This window comes from Limulus polyphemus, unplaced genomic scaffold, assembly GCF_000517525.1.
Source record: "Limulus polyphemus unplaced genomic scaffold, Limulus_polyphemus-2.1.2 Scaffold373, whole genome shotgun sequence".
In the NCBI taxonomy this organism is placed as follows: domain Eukaryota; kingdom Metazoa; phylum Arthropoda; class Merostomata; order Xiphosura; family Limulidae; genus Limulus; species Limulus polyphemus.
Window position 1 is genome coordinate 493,651 of NW_013665983.1, and position 25,654 is coordinate 519,304.

General features: G+C 34.2%; 1 protein-coding gene across 4 annotated transcripts in view; it reads left to right on the top strand.

Annotated features, from left to right (window-relative positions):
* Positions 1–4,064: 4,064 nt before the first annotated feature.
* LOC106457786 (vacuolar protein sorting-associated protein 54-like) overlaps positions 4,065–25,654 on the top strand; it is a 111,145-nt gene continuing 89,555 nt past the window's right edge. The window contains exons 1-3 of one of the 4 annotated variants that reach the window (XM_022383830.1): positions 4,065–4,828; positions 13,366–13,599; positions 24,361–24,656. In XM_022383830.1, the coding sequence (XP_022239538.1) occupies positions 4,795–4,828; positions 13,366–13,599; positions 24,361–24,656 (564 nt within the window). In that variant the 5' untranslated portion in view covers positions 4,065–4,794. The remainder of the gene's footprint in view (positions 4,829–13,365; positions 13,600–24,360; positions 24,657–25,654) is intronic. The other 3 variants (XM_022383829.1, XM_022383828.1, XM_013917232.2) reach the window with 3 other exon arrangements.

The following is a 25,654-nucleotide window of genomic DNA, read 5'->3' on the forward strand; positions in this document are numbered from 1 at the left end:
CATCTCAGCAAACCCTTGTGAGCATCAAGGTGTTAGATCACGAAGGAGTTCCAGAAGCTACACAGAAGCTCTGTGGTGTGACAGGACATTCTACAAGAATGTGGGGACCAGTGTGGGTAACTATTCAGCTCATGGGCATAAAGGACAGACAGAAAGACAGGCTGACATTGAAGACCAATGCATATTAGGATTGGACTTTCTACTACCAAGGAAGTTTATAATTGATTATGATAAAATGACGTTTGGGAACAACAAAGGCCAAGTTCCGGTAACTATTAAAAGAGAAGTTGAACTAATTAGGTGCCATCAAGCTGAAGTCAAGCCGACTGAAAGAGTTGATGATGATGAAGTGGAACCAAATATAGATATTAAAGCAGAACAGGAGAAAGACCAGGATTTGAAGCCAATAATTGATTTTCTAAAAGCAAGTGTTGTGCACCCTGCTTGGGAGAAGGTGTCTAGTCTAAGCCCTGTGACAAAGCACTATTGGGCACAATGGGACCAGTTGAAGCTTGAAAATGGTATTCTTTTCCGGAGATGGGAAACTATAGATGGGAAAGTGACGACTTGGCAAACAGTTATACCGAGGAAGTTACAGGAAGTTGTGCTGCGTCAATCCCATGATAAGTTAACAGGAGGACATCTCGGAATTAGGAAGACATTGAGTCATCTACGACAAAGATTTTACTGGATAGGTATAAGGCGAGATGAAGAAGAATGGTGCAGAACATGCAGTACATGTAGTGCTAAAAGAGTACCCAAGCATAAAGGACGCCCACCTTTTGAAGAGTTACCTGGGAATGTGTCAGAGTTTGTGAAAGTGTTATCGGAAAGGATGGATGATATTCACCATCAAGTACGTTAAAACTTGAAAACGTCTGCTGATTCGATGAAGCTATCTTATGATAAGAGATCTACTGAAGTCAGCTTTGAACCAGAAGAAAAGGTGTGGTTGTATAATCCCAGGAAGACCAAAGGGAAGTCTCCTAAGTCGTCTTCTCCATGGGAAGGCCCATATGACATAGTGGATCGTCTCTCAGACTTGACTTTCCGGATAAAATGTGGTCGGCGAGGTAAGCCAAAAGTGGTGCATGCCAACAGGCTTTGGCATTATCACGGTCCAGGACATTTCAGTTGGGATGAAGTGAACAACAGAACAAATGACGCTGCTGAAGATGTGTCACCTGAAAAAGCCACCGTCGAAGAAGAAACTCTACTTAGTTTTGAGAAGGGAAACAGTGAAGCCCTTGACGAAGTTACTACCACTGATGTGACTGTCACTGATAATAGGACATTTCCTGATGAAACAGATGAACCCCATATGAAGCAGAAGCCAACGAGACGGAGACCAGTACAGAAGAAGATACGTCCCGTAAAATTGAGAGACTTTGTTGAATTGTAATTTTGTGCTTGTAATTCTATACATTTAATTAAGTTATTGTTAATTGTTTATTGGTTTATTGTAAGTGGCTATTGTTCAGGACGAACAATACTAAGAAGGGGCAGTGTTGCGTCAGCGAGGTCACGTGACTAGTATCACGCCACCTCTTTCTAGAAATATCTTGTTCCATCAAGAATGTGTTAGTCTTGATATATATATAACGGAAAACAGGGTAGTGAGTAATTGAAATGCAGTCGGAGAGTGTGTAATTGAACTAAGTATTGTTGAGCACGTGAGACGTTCTAGCGTTTGTTATAGAGCGACTGTTGAAATTAAGTGTATCACAAAGTTATATTCAGAAAGAATAAATCAGTTTTATTTAAAAAAGGACTTGTGTCGCTAAAGTTTCGTCGGAACGAAGTTACGGAAAATTAACTAACGACTGGAGGCGTAACAATATGAAACGTTAGGCTTTTCACTCTCACGACGATTAACTTTTCTTTGGCCGAACTTCTCCTTCCCGTGAATTTACTTTAATCACTTCTGCTTATTCTTTTTTTGTTATGGGGGGGGGGAGGGCCATCAGCAGATGATATGCCCCCAATCTTCACTGATAAACATCTTAATCAAAAGGCGAGCATGTTTGGTGTGACGGGGATTCGGACCCGCGACCCTCAGATTGAGAGTCGAGCGCCCTAACCACCTGGCCATGCCGGACATCTGCTCCTTCTTTCGTCTGCTTGCCGTTATTATACGTCTATCACTTATGCCTTCTTGGAATCTCTATATCCTCAACATCAATCGATTGCATGTAACGTTTGATAGCCTGACATCAATGAATTATAAGCACAATCTACGATTTTTACCTAGTTACATAACTAAACTTGTCATAATTATCGCCTTTAAAATAATTTCTCTTAACTCTCTTGTTATGAAAAACTAAACAATCATGAGATATTCACTTACAAAATGAATAAATAAATAATACCTACACTAAACAGTCTATTATATCTGACAGTATTGTAGAATATTGTGTATAATGTTGTACTGTCTTATAGTTAGTATGAAATGATCGAGCCATAAATCTAATACAGAGTCTAGAGTCATGTTTTCAGCGAACCATTGTTTCATAGTAAAAAAACTTTGATTGTCTTTGTTGTAAATAAAGATTGCCTTTCATTTTGTTCATATATTTTTAATTTTTTCTTTCATCAAAGTAAAAAACTACAGTTTAACTCCTTAATAAGTTTTTAACCGAACCTGAACATATTTGAGGTTATTACAGATATGATAGGGAACCGGGAGATTTGAAGTCTTACTATTTCACTTTATGGGTTTAATTAGTTTCCACACGTGTTTTATTGTTGAGTTTGGAAATGAATTATTTAAAATAAATATCATTTAACTATCACTAGAACTTGAACTTGTAATTCCTTCCAAGTCAATTAATTACTCAAAACTTTAAAATACAGGGCCCGGCATGGCCAGGTGGTTAGGGTACTCGACTCGCAATCTGTGGGTCGCGGGTTCGAATCTCCGTCACACCAAACATGCTCGCCCTTTCAGCCGTGGGGGCGTTATAATGTGACGGTCAATCTCACTATTCGTTGGTAAAAGAATAGCCCAAGAGTTGGCGGTGGGTGGTGATGACTAGCTGCCTTCCCTCTAGTCTTACACTGCTAAATTAGAGACGGCTAGCGCAGATAGCCCTCGTGTAGCTTTGCGCGAAATTCAAAACAAACAAATTACTTTAAAATACATTCATTTACGTTTTATTTCACCATTACTGACCTTGATAAAAATTATTACACTCATTATTTCAACATTGTTGTGATTGCTTTGGAATAGTTCCTAGTGGGACAGTGATAACTTTACAGTCTTAAAACCCTAAAATCCAGGGTTTGATTCCCAGTAGTGGACATAGCAGATAGTCCAAAGTGGCTTTGTTCTAAAACAAATAGCTTTGGTAAATAAAAAATTACCTTAAACCTCAAAGAAGAAAAAAAAAAATCACTGACTACTCTTGGATCGTTTCAAATTACTAAGATCTATATAAATTAGTAACATCTTTATTGGCTCATAATTCTATTGCTTCTAAGTTTAAATTTCCTCCAAATACACTTGTTAATAAAATGACTATAAAACACTGACTTAAAACTGGTTTGGTAACTATTGATGATTGACGATACGTTTTTGAAGTTGCTTTTACTAACAAAAAAAAAAAAAAAAAAGAGTCTAATACATATATCTGTTAACTTTAACTATTAGGTGTTTAGTATTTTACTAAAAGAACATATCATTTACAATTAGACGAAAGTATTAAGACAAATCATTACCGCGTTTATTCATAGATAATTAGAGTAACTAAAATACAATTCTGCTTATATTGCTTTGCTTCTTCTCGCCATGCCTGTGATACATGCATCTCTGCATAATTCGGCCTCCCACTTTAAAATTGGTATGAAATTTAATAAAGTTTACCACTTCCTTTTATGTTCAAATTTGTCTGATAATATTTAAGTAATATTCTAGAAATCCATGTTTATACGTGTATAAACACATTTAAATAGATAAAAAATTAATGATGACAGGAAATTTATTAATTATGAGTAATTAATATGTTCGGTAAATCATAATAATACATTTTGCCAGGCTGGTGGCGCGCCTGACAAGTCATTGATTGAGTTTACTAAAATTGTTCCGAGATTTTATTATTAATAATATTTGTTAAATTGTAACATAAGGGTTTTTAATAATGTGTTATTTAGTATATATGAAAACAATTGTTATTATTATCCATCATACACGGAAAGAGTGTAATTCAGTATCTGAAACTTAAATGCTAAACTCCTAAAGTAAATATCGTAAAGACTGGGAAAGTTTAAACTTAAAAGTTACAAGTTACCTGGCTTGTGTTACAAGATTGTCAAGTTCACGACACTTTTCGAACATTTCTTTGTAAATGTTGTTAGATTTTTAGCCCTAGTAGTTTCACCGTTTCAGTACAGTCTAGTACATTACTAGCCTAATATTAATAATAATATTTTCTATTTTCACGTAAAGGTGCTACAGTCTACATGATTATTAACTGTTTGTTGTGTAGCTCGTGGGACTTAAATTTTTATTTATTCTCTACAACAGTACAAGCACCAGAATATTTCATGTCAAGGCTGAACTGAGTTTAACATTAAACTTAATACTAATAATAATACTGTTACTTTTAAGTCTACATTTTTATGCTTGACACAGAACGTTAAATAGGTGTAACTGTAAAATCACATTTAATGTCTAGACTCTAAATGACAGTTTTAACTTTGGATGTGATTGCGACTCTTAGTATCACTGCAGCTGTGTGCAGTAGTTTGTTTCTTCATTGATTCTCAAGAACAGGACTATTGTGTTTCCAGAACATCATGGGTGATAACTCTATCAAAGGATCTTTAAAAGGTGAGCATGGTAAATTTTCTTAGGGCAAGCATGCTGTAGTGTTAACATTTGCAAGTAGTAATTTACTATGAGTATGATTTATGTTCAACATCTACACTACGTCATTAGATGTAATAACAATGCTGCAAGTGAAAAATTGGATTGAAAACCCCCAAAAAACAAGGTGATGGAAAGCTATTTAGCCCATTGAAGTCACCTTCAATCACAAAAGCCAACCAGAACATCACCTCTATATGTATTATAGCTTGGCTTCACATCTGTATACCCAAAGTGATTAACCAACAACATATTTTAGGTCATCAAGCAAAATTTTCCACAGTCTTATAATCAATCAAATAGATATATTTAACTCTAAGGAACATCCAAAGCTTTTGTGCTTAATATTCAATTTTCCAACCTTTTCATTTACCACTACATAACCACCTATAGGAACACTTTTCAAACCCTTAACACTTGAATCAAGTCTTTTAAGCCAATAATTCTTGAAAAAATGAGCCTAAAGATGGAAGACTGTCTACATAGCGTGGGTCACTTAAATCATACTTTATCAGCATATGTCTACATATATTACTTGTTGATATCTTTCCCATTTTAAGGTGACCGAAACTTTGTTTATGTCTATAAGACATCACTGGAAATTTTTGCAAGAATTATCCTAGACTTCCAGAATGTGGCTACAAGAAACATAATTATGAATTATTATGTTCAGTTTTCTACTAATTTTTAATTTTACTCAACATTTCAAAAAAATAGAATTGGGAAATATATTTCATTATTTTTTATGCACTTGCCTTCCTACCAGAAAAACCTTTGTATAAAATTATTGTGCAGACATTTCTGAATCATATACTAGTTTTAGACTTGTGTTTATGATAATTAAATTCAATGCTGTTGGGTGTTGGTTTTTATGCAGAAATGTATAACTGTTTCATGAATCCAACAACAATTTTTGTCAATGACATTTCCAATTATGACTCATTATTAGTTTCTGATCTTGATTTCTTACTTTCTTACTTTGAACAATATGAAAAATTTGGGCATGTATCAGGACAACCTTCCTCCACTTGACTTGAACATATATGTATGTAGAAAGTGTGATGATCATGATTTAATTTAAAATTGAAATGGGAAAATGACCATTATTTTAGAGGAGAAAACAGTACCAAAATATCTTATTCAAAAGCAATCAACTTGAAACCTCCCTAGTACTGTAGAGAGACATCAGAACTGTGTTGAGAAAAATCACCCTTGATAAAAACCATGATATCATAATTATCATTTAATTAAATCATAACATAATAGTATAAAATATTTCAATTTGGCTAAGTACATCCGAAACTTCTTATTCTAGCAATTTTTATAGATAATTCTAAGCTCTAGTATTAGTGTAAAAAAAATTAAGCTTTTTAATTTTCAATCTCTCAGGTGTGTTGATGTGACACACCTGTTGTTTGGTATGTTTCATGAAAAAAAAAGCTACTGGATGCAATTTTTTAAGACTAGAGATGCACTTAGTAAAAACTATACAGCTTTTGCAAAAAGAAAAAGCTTTTACATGTGATATTTGTATGAATTTATGGCTTTGAAAAGTCAAACATTTTATCGGGTTAGTTGTTACGTGATTTAATAATATTTGTTGTACCATGAAGTTTACTTCCTAGTAGACAGTTTTGTATTTTAATGCAGTCACATATTCTTTTCTATGGGGTTTTTTGCTTGCTTATCTCACAAAAAGATGTACACGCAAATAGATAAGTAATTATACTCAGGTGCACACCCTCAGGGCCCTCTTAGTACGTATGCAAAATTTCAGGTTTGTAGGTTTGTTCCTCTTGGAATTATGGAGGCCACACACAGATATGCCCTTTTATTATAGATATTTCATGTTGGTATTATATACATGCATGATTTTATTGTACTATGTTGAATAAATTGTTTTGAATTGAATTATCTTCCTTTTGACACTTCTTAAGGAAGTGAAAACTTTCAAAAAGTGCTCACTTTTGTAATGGTCTGTTGTTTCACTCAGTAAATTGACAAAGAATGGTAGCATCCAGTGGAAAAAATCCCCATGGCTACTTAGCAAACCTGGGCACCCTATTGTGCTAGATCCATTCATTGCATCAAAACCCAAGCAGTGCATTGCAGTAAGTCTCCTTTTCATAAAACAAGTGCAGCTCAATTTTCCTTATTGAAATAACACATGAAATGACAAAATATGGTTGTAAATGGCCCGTCAGACAATCATATTGCATATATGCTATGATCCAAGGCATTGAGTTGACTGCACATTTTTAATTTATTTATTGCTAATTTAAGAAAATTACCATTGAATTGTTTCAACGACCATCTGCTACTAGGAAAATATTCTTGAAGTATAATTAAAGAATAAAAGAACAAAATTACTTTATCAGATAATAGTTTTTAGCTGCAGCATAGTAGCTCATAGAATGGCTCTGAGTTTGTTTGTTTTTCAGTACAGGCTTTTATTTCATAGCTCTGTGATCTCTTGACTGATTCAAGATCTAATTACAATTTTATACTCAGGAGGACAAAATCTTTCAATAGATGTATTTGACCATGCCCAAGGTCTCATAGATTAATGTACTCTAATCCTGCCTAAAAGAATTTCAGTTTGAGGATGGGCTGGTAGAGATCCTGATGAGTAATAAAATTGAATTGGGTATATTCATGCCCCACACTTGGTATTGCTGGTGCACAAAAATATAGCTAATAAAGAGGAAAAAAAGTCTCGTAGATTAATTTACTCTAATCCTGCCTAAAAGAATTTTAAGTGCTGCAGCTATTGAGGATTCACTCTTGTTTTGTTAATTTTTACACTATTAAAAACAGTTTGAATATGTACTTACAGCACACATAGTTAAGAAACAAGTATTAATGCAGAAGTAATGAAACAGGTAAAATTAAATGTCAATATAACTGAATTTGAGAAATCAGCTGGTGTACACTATATGAAAAATCCTCAGGCTTTTCACTCTGGGATCCCATTTTTTTGAGGGTGTACATGCAAGACCTCCTCAGGTAACTAAAAAATCAAGAGATAATAACTATCTCAAAAAATTGCTAGAACAACAGTGCACTACACATTTACTTTTAAACTATTATTTAACTTTAAAACACTCATGCACCTCATGGTTTGAAGATCCTGAGTTATTATTCGTGTTACTACCAAACATGCTTGCTCTTTCAGCTGTGGGGACTTTGTATGGCTTTGTTTTTGAATAATGACAAAATTATTAAGGGTATCAGCCACTGTACCTATTTTTGACCTGTTATCTAGAGGGAAAGCAACCAGTGCCCAACACCAATTCTTGGGCTAATCGTTTACAAATTAATAATGAAATTGACCATGGCATTATAATGCTCTAAAGGCTAAAAGAACAAACATGTTTGGTAGCTCAGGAGTTGTCAGTGGGTGCTGCCAGCCAGTTACCTTTGTTCTGGGATGGCTGCAAATGAATTTAGTAGCTTTATCTTAGCTCTTAACAAATTTATTCAGTTTCAAATGCATACAAACTGAACTCACACAATGTGTTAGCTGGTACTACTTTCATTAGCACAACATTATGCATGTGTTTTGCTTTTGTACAAACATATGAATGTAATGGCATGGCTTAGTGGTTGTTGGTTAAATAACTAGCCACGGTGATGCCTGCTGTATGTGTTTCGACTAAAGAATAGTGTTACTTCAATTTATTACATTGATTTATCTATTACATCTTACAAACATAACCAGTGTTACATCACTTTGGGCATTCATGCAACAAAGGAGAACTCTTGAGGGCTCAAGCCCTCCCTATAGCAATAAATTTAAAATATTGTAAAATATATATGTACTAGGAAGAAAAGTCGTATTTCATTAACTGAACACTGATCTCTAATCTGAACTACCCTAAAACAAAGAGAAATGCCCTTTTTTTGTTACTTGTTCAGTAACCAGTATATTATACAAGGGAGACATTCGCAACTTTGTTTCAATTATTCAGTAGTGACTACATTTTTGTTTGGGGCACAAATCCAACCTATGCATAGAAAGAGAATTGTTGACATTATCATGGTCTTCTTGTTTTACATATAATTATACTTCAAACTGAATTTTCATTTATTTTCAATAAATTATTTTGATTTATTTTTATAATACATATAATATGACTTAAAGAAGAAAAATCCTGTCACTTCTTAGAATAATTATTATAAAAATATTTTGGTATCATCTCAGTTATGTACTTAGGATTGGTTTAGTAACACACAACTGTTATTCTAGAACTCTTGTTATTATGTTAACATTTTCCATAAGATACATATTATGTTACTGGTGTAGTTATACATGGAGCATTAAAATGTCTAGCTGTACATTGTTTTCATTATCTTCAGGTTTAATCTAATTTTTCAAGAACACACTAGAATTATAATTCATAAAGTTTTCTGTGATAGTCTTCTCAGTTAACAATATTCTGTTTCATAGTACACTTCATGTGATAGCTTGGTGACTGGTGTTTCTCTTCAAGTAAAACTAGCTGGTGTAGTTTTGGCAAAGTAATAGTTTACACTGTACAGTAACTTAGCTTTTATACATTAAGTTTTTTACTTTTTATTATAATAAAAATATAATTATAGTATAATATTCGACAGCTGATTTATTAGAAAATCTGTAGATTACCTAGCACAATTGAAAATGTGATCACACCAGTCTCTCATGCTGTTTGCTATGCATGATCATAACAAGCAACAACCATTACAACTTTCAGTTACAAATTAACAAAAGTCAACAAATGGTCTTTTGAAAATAAGACTTTTCATTTTCATTATGCAAAGAAATGCAGTTAAAATAACAGTATAACAATATGTTTTATTTTTATCAGATAATGCTACATATGTCAGTAATACCTTTGTAAATATTGCTGTATACCACAATATCACATGATTTTTTTATGATTTGTGTGACTTGTTAGGAACTATACGCCTGGCAATTATGCCTCTTGACAATAATTATACAATAGGAAGCAATGAATATTTATGTCAGTATGTTTTATTTTTATTCTGTGATTAATGTATTTTAACTTATTTTTTCCATAAAATTATTTCAAGGCTCTTTATACAGTTAGTCTGACAAACTGTGGTTAAGTAGTGTAGAAAATGTTTAAACGTTCTGTTGTTGGTTAACTTTTAAAGGCTAAACAACTTGCAACCCATTTTATACATGTATGTCCAGCAACAGGGTTAATACTACTGGCATTGGTAGTTTAATGTCAAGCTAAACTGATTACTTATCACAAGATTACTTGATTCCTCTAGTTAGAAGGCATTGTAACAGATGACTTACATTTCATTGAAATAGTAATAAGTATCAAAAACTGACTTATTTATAAATTACACTCATCTGCATTCAGTTAGTAATATATATAGAATCCAAATTTATGTTAATTTTAAAACTGCATGTGCTTGGAAAGTAATACTTTATATAATTGTGATAGGATAAATTAATTATTAAAACTTTGAACTAGATGTATTATGTCCTTTTTCACTTTTTTTTTGGTAAGTTGCTTGCAAGAAATGAAATTATTAAATTTCACTCCAGTCATGGAAATGTGCACCAAACATAAGATTTCTTAGGAAAATGCACTGAAATGCATTTGCAAAATTCCCAGAGGAATGTACTCATTTTCAGTAACAAGCATTCAGTAGTTTTAGTATTGTGACAATTTGTAAGGAAAACCCACATTATGGTAAATCATATTTTCAGCTACTTACAGGTTTGTACTGCATTGTTTGTATGCTATATTTTCATGTACAAAAAACAACAGTTTAGGATTAAAAAGTAACTTAATCCTAAATTGTTGTACACGAAGATGTCTCATATGAAATAATGTGTAGGTCGAAAATGTCCTTAAAAAACCCAAACAAGTTGGAAATAGGAATATTAGTCTCATGTGTAGGGACGTTATTAAATATCAAATTTATAAAATCTCAAAGAAAATGCAGAATTTGTATAAAGCACAAATAGTGCATTCCATATCACTTTGAATTGTGATACTGTCAATTACAAATGAAGTTATGGAATTCTTAGTGGTTGAGTGAATCCTAACTTAACGCATGTAAAACAATATTTAATTAGATAATTTTCTGTAACCACTGAAACATAAAGAGCACTTAGCGGAGCACATGGATTTCCTCATATCTTCATTATTTCTTTGACTTTTTTGATGAACAAACTGTAAATTGCACCTTGAAAGACTAGCTTTTATAAAATGAAATTAATCTTTTTCGTTTTAAAGAATATTTCATATTATCTTTACAGATCCAAAATATATATTGCATTTGGAAACAGCATATATAGATAATCACATGTAGCTTATTACAGAAGTTTCATTGGCATTTGAAACTGTAGTCACAAAGATTGCAATTATGTCTTTAATAATGTTGTATCGTATAACTTCATACACTACTAAAACAGTTTTATCACAATTTGAAAACAAAGAAAAACATACTTGGGTGAAGATGCTTAAATTTACTGGGTGTGGCTGATTTCATATACCAGTGGTCTTTGTTCTACTCATTAATATGGAAAGTATTTCCAAAAATGGAAACAATTGAACAATTTAAGAGTGATTAACATGCAAAGATTACAATTATATCTTCAATCAAATTATATTTATGATTTAATTCATTAATATAAGACTATTTTTAACACTATTTGAAAACAAAAGTTCGTTTGAGTGAAAAACACTTAGATTTACTAGGCATGCATGATTTCATGTACCAGTGGACTCTTTTCTACTCATTAACATGGACAAGTAATTCCAGAAACAGTTGAACAGTTTAAAAGTGAGTAACACACACAAATGTCTAAAGGACTATTTATGTGAATTGCTACAGTGGACAGAAAGTGTGATGATACTAATTGCTGCACCAGTGTTGACCATATCATGTCAGAATAATCTATTAATAAGTCTGATCACTAATTGATTAGCAAATTCCACTAATTCTCCAGCTCTGTATAAGAGTGATTGTCAAATCCTCTTATTTGGTCATACAAGAGTAGTCCAAGAGTTAGTTGTGGGTGATGTTGACTAGCTGCCTTCCCTATAATCTATGTTTTCCCAAACTTTGTGTGTGTGGGGTTATAGAAGGTTTAAATTAAGGTTGATAGTACTCTGGAAAATATTTTATTTTTCTGTAAAATATACAAAAAACAAATAGCAATATTTGTATTTTCTTACATTTTACATAATAAAAATAACAGTTATTTTTAAAGCATCACATTTTAATATCTCTGCAAATTTGTATTTTTCCTTACTATTGAAACACAAGATAAAGGAATGTTATTGACTAAAAGATATGGAAACATAACTATGACTAACAACTTTGCAACCATGCTTGGAGAAACCATAATTGCTAAACCAAGTACATAGCTCACATTAAAAATGTTAAACCATAGTTCTCCTTTCACATTGTTTAGCCAATGTAATATAACTTTTATAATTTTATAAGTCAATGTGTTTTTGTATCACCAATATTTTTTCAAATGAAAAGTTTAATAAAACATTATCATCATTTCTTGGAATTTTATAGTCCAAAATTAAGAAGAATTAATGTAGATGTGTGCAAAATCTGAAACAAATTGAAAAGAGAGTAAAGGAAATACTTTCCTTTTAGCACAAACAGAAAAAAGATGAGAAGATGAAGATGGAGTAAATCTCTTTGAATATATTAGTATTTACAAAAAAAAACTCAAAGAGATTTGGTGGATCTTTTTAACTTCTTCATTACCCTTTTGGAACCTCCTACAACCATCTGAAAGTTATAATCCACAGTTTGAGGAAAAGCTGTTCTAAAACATAATTTTTTCAACTGTTATTATTTTATTAAGTTTCTACTTTAAGTTTAATCTCTTTATAAGTATTTTGCTGATTATCATGTAATTTGAGAGTATCAACTATTAGTACTTATCAAGTTACATTAAACTCTTGTTTAATTTAATACGTATTTGTAAGTACAATATTTACAAGACCAAGTTTAATATCAGAGTCAAGAATAGTGCATGAATTTCATTTACAGTTAAAGAAGTGATAACAAGTACAATGGTCACCTTTTACATATTTGGTTGAATTTATAGCTTTACACAAATGGATAAGGATCAAATTTAATGAAACATTGCAAAATCAAGACTCATGGGTTAGTATACAGATTCATAAATTCAAAACGTTTTGAAGTCTGACAGACTCCTTCCTGTACAATCAAGAACTTTGATTTGCTGCTACTGGCTAAGTGTGGTGTACTTCTTGATCATTTGGTAAACATGTTTTGATTTGTTTTATACAGACTATTATTATCTACATGAAGTATTGGTGATCAATATTTTAAGGGTACAAAGAGGTTAAGAACTGCTACAGCCTTTCAGCCATTAATACATTTATTGATATTTTGTTAGGGTAGTGTGTGTACATATAATGTGTAGTGTACATTATTTATTGTGTCGTATTGAAACTATTGTATTTTACTTTTTGCTTTCCCAGAATCATTTAGGGAAGCAGATTTACAAACAGTCTGCTGTATTTGTCCTCACATGCCAGCTTTCATCAACTCAAGAGACTTCTGTCAACATCTTCAAAATTGTCATTGTGTAAAGAATGGGAGATCATTTATCTGTCAGTATGGTAAAAGTGGAGTTTGTGCTTCTCTACCAGCTGAAGGAGTTTGTAGTCAGGACTATATAGAGCATGTGATCAAACATCATTTCGTACAAAAAGGTTAGTGACAGGAAAATATTATTTATTTTTTAATTTATTTTCTTCACCAAAGCATGAATTTCAGTGAAGAAAAGATAATATAGAAGCCTAATCTATTCTTTGATTCACAACTCTCACTGCAGCAGACTAGTTTCACGGAATTCATGGTTCATCATTGCCCTTTGGAAAAGCAAAACAAATGAATAAAAAAAGCCTAATATGGTGGTGGAATGTAAGCAGCTTGTTTGGTTTTTATGTTTTTTATCACTTTCTGGAAACTAAAGTAGGAAAACAGTTAAATAACTAAAGTGCAGATTCTGGTCAGTTTTCTCTGTCATTAAAACTCTTCCCCAATTAAGTTACTTAAATATAATTATAAATTTGAGAAGACACTGGATAATCTTCATGGTATAAACACTACATAATGTTAGGAAAACACTTTATGACAAAAATATGAAACCTTATAACCCAAGCTCCTTCAAAAGGTGGACCTTCCTTTATTAGGGGCAAACTGGTTATGGTTATTAGTGAACATAGGTGTCTACAGGGGGGGAAAGAGGGGGTCAGTTGTCCCAACCTGGAAAATGAGAAACATAATTCTTTTTTTATTCATTAAGCATATATATATGAATTTTTTATTCAATTCACAATTTCACACTACCTTGCCCCCTTTGGAAAAATTCCCCCCCCCCTCCAGAAAAATTTCTGCGTGCACCCCTGTTACTGAATTAACATATTCATAATTGTCTATCGTGTACTTCAAATACTATCTTTTTGTTTATCTTTTACACCTATCCTTAATGGGTTTTTTTCTAAAAATTCTGCAAATCTACATTGGATAGAAATCTGTTGATTGATTGTTCTATCACTTTTTGACCAATTTTCTATACTTTTAATATTGTCTCATAAATTCAGTACTTAAACCTATTTATGTTTTGACCTATTTTTACTACATTATTGTAAAACTTTTTAAACAAAATAGTGACAATACACTGTTAAGGCAATTACTGGTAAGCCTTAAAATGACTAAGTGATCAACTTTTGAAGAGATTCAATAACTTAAACTGAGTTTTCTAATATGGTACATTAACTCCACTCATATAAATAGCTATTCTCATTCAGTGCTGCCCTCTATATGCAAAATTTTTTTTGCATGCCACAAGCTTTGAGCTCTCACGTACCTTACAATCAACTGATTCAAATGCATCTCTCATGCAAATCATCATATGACAACCCTCCACCAATAAGAGTGCGAAACACTCTCCTGATGCATCCGACTCCCTCCATATCGATTCTACTGAACTTTCACTTTTAGCTTGGCACTACTTGTGTGAAGACGGGTTTTTGTGCTATTTGAATATATTCAACTTTGGGATTTTTTTAGTTAATATTCCGAAGTGAATTTTTTTTTTCTTTAACAGTTAACGGCTTTTCAGATAACTTATTTTCCCAGTTTTTCTCTTCTTTTTTTTATTAAACACTTCTGTTTGAATTTCAGTTGTACACAATCAATTCTGAAGTTCAAGTTACTACTTCAGACGTCATACCCTTTACTAGCACACTCACACAGGCTACAGGTGGGAGTTACTCACAACACACTACCTTTTCTTCTTTGGTGGATAGTTATTGCATTCTGAGCCTAGACATGCCCCATGCTGTTTCCCATTCAGCTCCTTCTCAGCATTTTCCTATTCTTCCCTCCAGGGGTTCCTCATCTCGTGCTATTCAATGCAGATGGACAAGTCGCCAACAGTATTGGTGACTTCCTGGTGGGTTGTGGTCTAGTGGGGGCTTGCTTGTCTGATTTTATTCCCCTTTGCAAATCTGTGGGTTATTTGAGTTTTATCTGAAGGACTTGTCATCCAATTTCTTTTCCCCTCTCTGTTATCTCAAGTACGCATTTCCTTTCCATTGCCTCAGGATCCTACTAATAGTCAGCATCTGTCCGAGGCACAAGATCTTCTCTTCCAGCAGGCAATCAAACCTGTCAGTCATTCTTCTCCAGGTTTTATTCCAAGCTGTTTGAAAACTGGAGACATACGGCATGTGATTGATTTGTCCTTCCTCAATCAATTTTTCGTTCTACCCCAATTTACCATTGAGTCTTTTCTCACCCTCAGGTGGGATTTTTCTCTAGGTTTGTGGATGACCAAGGTAGATGTCACAAATGCTCACCTCCATATCCTGATATCAGTTGAGACACTATCTTTGGTTCGTTCGTCACGGGGTAGTTTATTTCATGTCTTGCCCTTCGGGCTTGCATTGGCCCTGTATGTCTTTTATTGGGTGGTCAAGGCACTTGCCTGACATTTACATACTCAAGCGTTATGCTTCCATCATTACATATATGACTGGCTTCTGTTAGGTTGTTCCAATCAGGAGTTTGCCCATCACACTGATCAGCTACTCCTGGAGGCAGCTTGTAGGGCTTGTTAGTCAAATTGGAGAAGCCATTTTTTATATCTACCCAATATCTTGTCCATCTGGGTATTTTTTTTTCAACACTGATCTTAGTCAGACCCAACCTTTTCTTTCAATGGAGCTTTCAGTTTTCCACGCCCTTACTGTTCCCTCTCTTACAGCTCGCAAGGTTCTATAGCTTTTGGGGATGTGATCTTAAATGGAAGCCCTTATCTTCTTGAGTTGACCACATATGTGGTCTCTTCAGTGGACTATGCACGATCAATGGAATCTGGTGCAGGATCCATTGAAGGCTCTTATTTCCTTTCCTCCTTCTGTTGTAGACCATTTGAACTGGTGTTTGGGCAAGGCTTACAAGTCAGCAGATGTTCCACTTCCTTCCCCTCATCTGGATTTACATATCTTCATGGATGTTTCTCTTTAGGGCTATGGGGTGTGGGTCGATCAGCAAGAAGCTTCAGGTCAGTGGTCTCTGACTGAAAGATCTTACAATATCAAAATCATGGAGCTTCTGGCTGTATGTTATGCCTTGGATCACTTTCTTCATCTTGCCAGAAATCGTTTGGTGATGAATCATTCTGACAATTCTACAGTGGTGGCTTATCTCAATCAACAAGGTGGCACCCGTTCTCATTCTCTTTGTAGTCAGACCTTAGATCTTTTTTGGGCCCACATTCTCGGTATTTATATCATTGTGTGTCATGTTCCAGGTGCATTCTATCTTGTTGTGGATCGGCTTTCCCGTCAAAACAAAATTTATCTGTTAGAGTTGTCTCTCGATCCTCTTGTTTTCTGGTGGCTATGCTTTCAGTGGGGTATTCCTCACCTAGATGCATTTGCCACATCTCTCAATACCAAATTACCTCTTTTTTTTTGGTCTCCAGTTCCTCATCCTCTTGCTCTGGCTGTCAGTGCTTTCAGTCAAGATTGGAACAACAATACCTGTTTGTTTATCCTCCCATCCATCTTCTTCACAGGGTGATCTCGATCATCCATGCCACTCCATGTCAAGTCCTTCTGATTGCTCCTTACTGGTCAGCATACCATGGTTCCCACGGCTGTTCCAGCTCCAATCTGCTCTTCTGTTACCTCTTCCTCTTACTCCATCTCTTCTACATCAACCTCAGTCACCTTTGTTTTTTATTTCCTCAATCAATTATATTATTGTTCCTCCATCCATGTTGTCATGATAGAAATTGTTGCAGATTAATACAGTTCTTCATCTTGCATTATCCCTCAATGATTTTATTATAGCAAGGATGTTATTGCACTTGGGACAGTTCCTGTCAGTTTGGTTTTTAGTGAGATAGTTTACATTACAAAGACATCTTTACAATACCAAAAGTCAGGTTCCCAGACTGGTAGATCAGTTTCTTACATTTCTTTCATGTGTCCAATTCATAGATCGGGGGTACAAGATTCCCTCTGGTCTGATGAACTTGAGATGAAGACGGTATGATCATGATGGCTGGGTTTTGGATTGTAGTTGAGTTGCTGCCAGTATGATCCTCTTTCCTTATCACCACATGGATGTCTGTTCCCAGTGGCTTGGTTTTGGATTGTAGTTGACTTTCCCAGTGGTATGATCTTCTTTCTTACCCCCACATGGATGTTGATTCCTGGTGGCTGGGTTTTGAATTGTAGTTGACTTACTAATGGTATGATCCTTATCCTACTTTCTTGTGGATATTGGTTCCTGGTGGCCTGGGTATTGGATGTAGTTGACTTACTGTGTACAATCCTTCGAGCTCTAGCCACTCTACAACTGGAGGTGCAACCATTTACTCTCACCTAAATTGATGTAATCTAAAGGATTGAGATTCCAATATCATGTGGTTGGGATCCCTATCCAACCATTGTTCTCTCTCTTTTGGATATGCTCCTTCCATTTTCCACCCATATTTGTGAGACCTCTTTCTACATTGAGCAAAGAGTATACCTGGTACAGGAGTGGTGCAGTCTTTCATGTATGATCCTCTACTGTGAGGTTCTACTCCTTTAGGTTGTTCTTTGGATGCTTTCGATGGATGCTTTTTTCTTTCCCTTCAACCGGTCCATCCACCTATTCAATGTGGGATTCCAGTTATTTATATGAGCAGAGGTAATGTACTGTATTGGAAGTTATAATTTTTCTATACTGAAAATGTATTTCCAGTAGGTACTTACCTCCTCTCACACTTCCCACCCTTCCTCCCCACTGAAAACTGGTGCTTCCATTTTCTGCCTAAGCTCGAAGTGATAGTTTGGTAGAATCGAATATAGGGAGTCACATGCATCAGGAGAGTGTGTTGCACTCTTATTGGTGGAGGGTTGTTGCATAATGATTTGCATGCAAGATGCATTTGAATCAGTTTATTGTAAGGTACGTGGGAGCTCAAGGCTTGTAGCATGCAAAAAAGAATTTTTTTGGTATAGAGGGAAGCACTGAATGAGAATAGCTATTTATGTGAGTGGAGGTAAGTACCTATCAGAAATATATTTTCTGTATAGGAAAATTGTAACTTTCAAGAATTCAAGAAATACATCTAACTTGGCTTAACTGTTTAAAATTGTGAAGTATGTGGATAATTTGCTCATATGTATACTGTATGAGTAGTCCATAGGAAATGCTTGAATGAAAACGCTGAACATTTAAATTTGAATAAGCTTCAGAAGCCTTGATTCAGTCATGTTCTTTTGAATATTATTTCTCTGTTAAAGTTTTAAATTTATGGAGTGTGTTTAATGATGGTGTAGAATGCGTTGTTAGTTTTAAACTTGTTTCAATATTGGTTAAATAGAACTGCATTCAGTGTTGGATTTGGAAGAAGTAAGAATAATCTTGATAGGACACATTTTTGTTTAATTCATGGCTTTAAATGATGCACAAATGATTATTGTAGAAATTACTTTTGTTCTTTTCAGTAGAAACTGTAAGCTACCATCTTAAGTTAGCACCATTATCAGAGCATTTTGTTCAAGTTACCATTGATCACTGAAGATTAATCATATGTTTATTAGAATGAGTTTTTGGTTAGACTATACCAATATTTCTTATAGAAAGACACAACTGAGAAATATTGCTTTCAATCAAACTATTCCTTATGTAACTGTCTTTAGTATATTTTATCTGTTTTCTATATAAGGTGATGCTTTTTACATTTGATTTCAATATAAATTATATAATGAGCCTTCACATATACAATGTAGGCTTAATTCAACCATACATTTGGCTCCAGCTTTGTTGCCTTTCATGATGACAGATACTAGAAACTATATCCTATAAATCTGTTTGTGAGCCATTTGGGTTTTTCCTGTGATTATAAAAATATTATATTGAAATTTGTGTCATAGCAGAAGTAGCCATTTTTGTTAAAATTTCTGGAAGTATGCAACTGACAACATGAATTGATATTTCACAGAACATTCAACATGAAATATTTAACCTATATTTTATTTTGTGTGAGACTGTAAGCGCTTCTGTTCTACAACATAACTTATATAACAGTGGTATAAATGAAGAAATATCTGACAGAAAGTAACTGATATCCATCCACATCTGACTAAAACAAAATCACTATTTCCAGATCTGCACAATCTTTTACAATTTTGCATTGAACATAATTACATAAACGTACAAGATATAATATAACAAATTCTAACAACAATACCTTCCTACATTGATAATCATTACAGTTTTATTGATAGGCTTATGGATTGGAATCCCTCAGTATTAAACTGCATAGTGCCTTGATTTGTACATCTCCAAATCAAAATCAAATTTGTGGCAGGAATTTAGGTTTTAAAAATCTTTCAGGTCTACTGGCCTGAAAGACAAACTGGGGTGGTCAGAAACTTTTGTTTCTCCTCACCCTGCACGTAGAGATATTAAGTGCCAAACAAATTTGTATGGAGCCATGGGGCTTAGATTAGATATAAGAATTTGGAGAGAAATTTTTATTGCCGCAGAGTTAAGGAATATGCCAACACAAGCGATCCGGGAAAGCCATGGAGAGACCATCGTTTTGCAGTTGGTATGAAACACGTGTGATTGTCTATTCACATGCCGATGATATCAGCAGTCGTCGTAACGGAAGGAGCAGGGAGATGCAGACTGAGTGAACGCGATTTAGTTTTGATATAGTGCATAGTAGAAGTTTTACTAAAGTTTAGGAGATTTTATAGAATTTTGATGATAAGTTGTGACTAGTAAGTCGCAGTGGTTGATCTTATGGATTTACCAGATTAACAGCCCTTTTCAGGGGGGCTTCTATGCCCTATGAAGTTACATATAAATTATAGTTGCCATAATTATAGCAAAATATATTATTTTAATTTTGAAGCATTCTAAATTCTCATTTGTTTCAGCAGTATTTAAAACATAGCACAGAATCATATATTCAGACTACGTTATACTTTCATCACCATAGATCAAATATCTAGCTACTTGGTACTAATGCTGAAAAGTTTCTGCACATGTTCTATGCCTTAGAAAGAGCTCTCACCCCTGCATGTAATAACATGTATTGTACCAATATATGATGCACTCATTATTGAGCTAAATCATTCCATCAATAGGAGGCTGACACAACCTCCTTGTGCAATATTCTCCTGAACACTTTGTGTAAACTAAAAGCTAATATTTTTCCTTGGCACTACACTGTTTAGATGTTATTTTTTAAGCCTTTTGTGAAACAAAGAATTTTTTGTGCTGCACCTAACTTTTATATTCAAAATAATTTCAGTTAAACTTCTGATAAGCATTGTTATTTTCCTAATATTAATTTTATTTCTTTACACAACCAAATCACAAGACTTGGCAGAAATGTTCGAGATACTAAGATATGGTTTCCTTGAAAGTAATATTGCCCCTGATCTTTAACCCTATGATAGGGTTTAGGCAGAAGCTGATAATCTCAGTTTTGTCAGTAAAAAATACTCCTAACAATAATTTCAATTCAGTTTTTGTAGATATTATTTAATAAGAATTCTAATATACCACATTTCTGAAGTCTCCTGAGATTCAGAAATGCATGAAAAGGAGTTATTATTCTACTTCACTTGCAGCTGGAGTTACTCTGATGTTGAGTGATGTTACTGCCATTGTACATAATTTCATAACGTGGTTGGTTTTATCATATATTCTTCGTCTTGGACCCAGGACTTGCAGCCTTCTGCTTCTGTAGTTTCTGCTGAGTCTGCCATGTCTTTGGATGATTTTGATCTGCTCTTCCCTTCTTTGTTTTTTATTTTTACATCCCTGATGTGGATCAGCTAATCCATCCTTTATCCTTTGCCACTCTGATAACTCAGGTACATGAAATTTATTCTTTTATTCCACTGGTCTCTGTTGGTTCATGGGTGAGCTTATTGCACATGTCCCCAAACTAGAAATCACTATTTTTTCACTCCCCCACCACCTTGATTGTCCTTTCCATGCAGATTCTTTTCTGCATCAGCTTTGTGTTGACTATCAGTTGTTACATCCTACCTGATCGCAAGACTCCTCTGTGGTGTATGGATGGGAACCTTCCTCTTCAGAAATGCTATTCACCTATCCACACAACAGATAACTAATATTTTGTGCCACTGAAGGAAGCCCTTGAGCAAAACTCCAACCACTGTATATTAAAAAATGTATTGCACCAGTCTATGATGCAATGATCATTAGGCTGTAGTCCTCCACCAATAGGAGAGCAACACATCTTTCATGCACAGTACTTTCCTTCAGCACATTCTTTTCCTCAGCACTGTTTTGTTCTTTTTTTCTTTATGATTTGCAGAATTTTTGTACTTACTAATTTCAACTTGTAGTTAAAGTTTGAAGTGTTTTTTAACTTTAATTTTCTTGATTTTGGTAAAAAAAGATAAGAATTATTAATTTTATTTCAGTTAGATCTTCTGATAAGAATTATTATATTTTCTTATATTATTTTGATTACCTCTCTAAATCAAACTGAAATTTTTAGACATGTTATAGAGTCTGTGATATGGTGTTTGGGTTTCAGTAAAGCCTATGTACTATGTACATATTAAACTACTTAAAAATCAATGTATAAATAATATTAATACTTTACACGATATCAGTTTTATGGATCTTAATGAATATGATTTCTTCTCATATTATTTAGGTTTCAGAAACCTAGAGAGGTCCAAAATCTCCTCCATAAAAATTGTCTTATTTTCCTTAAATAATGACTGTAGTTACTATGTTGATAAACAGTGTTTCTGCTATTGTATATCACATGATTGGTCCAATTTTTCATTTTGGACCCAGGACCCATGTTCTCCTGTTTCTGTTACTTTTTCTGAGCCTGTCTTGTCTTTGACCAACACATCCCACAACCTGCCACAGCTTCTGGTTCTTCTTTCTCTGACAAGAACCAGGTAACACCCACCTTTGCCCTTTTCTGCTCTCTTAATTCAGGTATGTCACATGTGTTCTCTTACTCTGTTTGTTTCTGCTGATTGTCATATGAGCTTCTTGCATTCACCTCAACTTCCTCATTCTTCATGCATAAGTTTTCTGGGGAGTTCCTTGTCCTGTGAGGTTCAGCTTTGGTCGTATAGGAACTTGGCTCTTACACTTTATCCACCTGTGGACTCACTTTGCACGAAACCCTTGGGTCACAAGTCTTTTCTCAGGAACTTTCTTTGTCTTCTAGTGCTAACACCTGCCTCTTTTCAACTAAGTCCTAAAGGCTTTAAACACTGAGAATGCACTCATTGGGTTTGCATTTCCACCACTGTATTGATATTTGGCATCTCCTAGCCTTGTCTGGGAAAGCATAATATACTGTAACCTGTTTACTATGTGAATCTGCCTGTTTGGGTTTGCTGGTCAAGTGCTTAAGTCATTACTGACTTCTAATCAGTATATGATTCATTTAGGACTTTGGAGAGTCTTTATCACTTTATTTGCTGAGTGGACTCAACCTTCTCCATTACTGAGATATGAAGCTCTGATTTCCAAGGCTCTCGTGTCTCTTTTCTTCCTATATTTTGTTTCTCACGTGAAGTCTTGCCTTTCTTGTATCTCTTCTTCCTGTGGATGTGTCCTTTTGTGCATTCTTCACTGGATTCTAGGAGATCAGTGTAATATACCTTGTGATCCATTGTCTTCTCTCTTTTCTGTACCTCCACCTCTCACTGTTGTGGTGGTTTGTACATTTCTACACTACTCTTACCATCTGTCTTTCTCTGCTCCTCCCCTCTATTAAAAATGCCTCTTTAGTTGAGTGGTGTGTGGTTTTGGATATTTTCAGTGTTTGGTCTTAGGTGGAGTGGTCTTTCCACATAAATGTCCTTGAGATGTAGAAAGTTCAATGGGCCTGACACCATTTTTTTCTTCTTCTCTTCTTAAAACTGTTTGGAAAGCTATTCTGAGCTATTTCAATAACTCCAATGTAAATTCTTACATCACCTAACAAGTAGATACTCATTATCAGGATCTCTTTCTTGTTCTGGAGCTCCACTTTTGGTCTCCCAACAACAACCATTTGTTGGATGCACATGTTATGGGAGCTTTGAATTTAATAGTGGATTGGCTGTCTTGCCTATCCCGAGTCTTTCAGACAGTTTTCCTTACATCTCTTAATGTTTATGTGAACTTTTTCTCATTTTGGGAATTCTCTTTTTAATGCATTTGTGACTATCCATTACATCAAGCTACCACTTTTTTGTCCTCCAGCCTGAAACTTCAGGGTCCTAGCGGTATTCCCTCTGAGTTACAGTTGGTCCACCAACTTTTTGTATGCTTGTCTTCTTCTTTAACTCTTTCTAAAGTACTATCCTTAATTCACAGCACTCCTTGCCATATCTTCTCATTATCCATCTTTGGCAAGCATAACTGTGGTTTACACTCATTCACATCTTGGTAATCCTGGGACCTCCATCTCATCTGCCTCTGATATCCATCTATTGCCATGATGTTTCATGTCTTCATCTTCACATGTGGCTTTTGTTAAGTTTCTTGTAAGAGGATGATTTATCAATGCTGATCCATTCACTACTTCCTTCCTTCAGGTTGTGAGACTCTTCTTCATATCACTTCCTTTTTTTACCTAGCTTTCGAGAGAGGTCTATCCATTCCTATGATTGCTGGTTGCAGAGTGGCTTTGTCAATGGCTTTCTGTCTTTTACCTGACCATTCTCATCTTCTTTCCCCAGTTTTAATGGACCTCTTCTGAATCTTTCTTATCACTCATCCTTCTCATCCACTTCCTCTTTATTTTCATCACATTTGAGTAAAGTAGGCAAGCTGTAATTATTTTTGTTAGTACCTAGTTGTTAGTTAAGGAATGCTAATTTATTAAATTTTTTATATTTTGTATTTATGTATATATTTGTAAATACTTCAGTTTCTTTTTAAATTTTACTTAGAAGGATACCCTAGTGATGGATTATCAAGCATGAAATTAGACAATGAGCATCATAATCTTCAGAAAGGTGAGCGTCTGTCCATTATGGTAGATGATTACGACAAATGGACTGTCCATAACAGTAGCCAGAATCTTCCAGCTGTGCTGAATGATCCAAGACGAAGCAAGCGTGAATTAGACTTTTTTATAAAGACCTGGGGGGACTCTTTTGTTGAACAAGGCCCAATTCCTTCATCTCCATACATTCCAGAAATAACGAGAAAACATTTTGATACTTACTTGAGAAGAATTAACAAGGTAAGTATATTACTAGAAGCTGTAACAAACTTCATGAAAAATGCTCTAATTTTATATGCATTTCAAGAAATTCATGTGACTTTGTACACCCACAAATTATAAAGGCATGATATTTTGATTCTTTGACTCATATTGGGCATTGATCCTAATTTTAATAAGAAATGGAGTAGTTAAATGGTTCACATTTTCTGGATTTTCAGGTCATGTGTACACTAGTTAACATAGTAAAACAAAAAAAAAGGTTGAGTAATTCAAAAGAGCTGGACTAAAATGGAAAAGTTGAGTTACATAATAATTATATGCATAAGCACATCTAATATTGTACATGGAGAAACTTGTTAAGTACATTGTATTTCAAAAGGTGCTAGAACAGCAGAACATCAGCTAATAATAATTTCATCCCCATTGGTTGAATGTTAATCATAATACCTGCATGTTTATGATTTATATAGGTCAACAGAAACCCAAAATGAAATCCCCTTTAGTGTACATGTAAACCTGGAAATGGGTTGTGAAATAGCCACACGTCTTGCATTAAATCTATCATCATGTTTTATTTTCATGGGAAATTAAAATATATATATATATATAATACATATTAAAATGTAACACAAAGATATAACATACAGAAATAAAAATGAATGTTAAAAATACCTATAAAGTTGTGAGTCACTTTACTGTTATGTGGTTGCTGGCAACATTTGTCCACTAACAATTGATGTTAAATTCTTATTTTGTATGCTTATTAGTATACACACACACACACTTATATACACCTGGAAAAAAGTTAAGCACCCCCGTGTTTTTTTCAAGTGATTCAGATTCGACGTTCTTGTGACTGATTATAAATTACCATTCAATCTAAACGTGCTTATCAAATGAAATTATGCATTATTGGGCACAAGAAAACAAGATTATCACCGTAAAATAACAATTTTTAATTTACATATCATGACATCAAAATATGGACAGTTTTCACGTTTAAAATTATCTTTAAT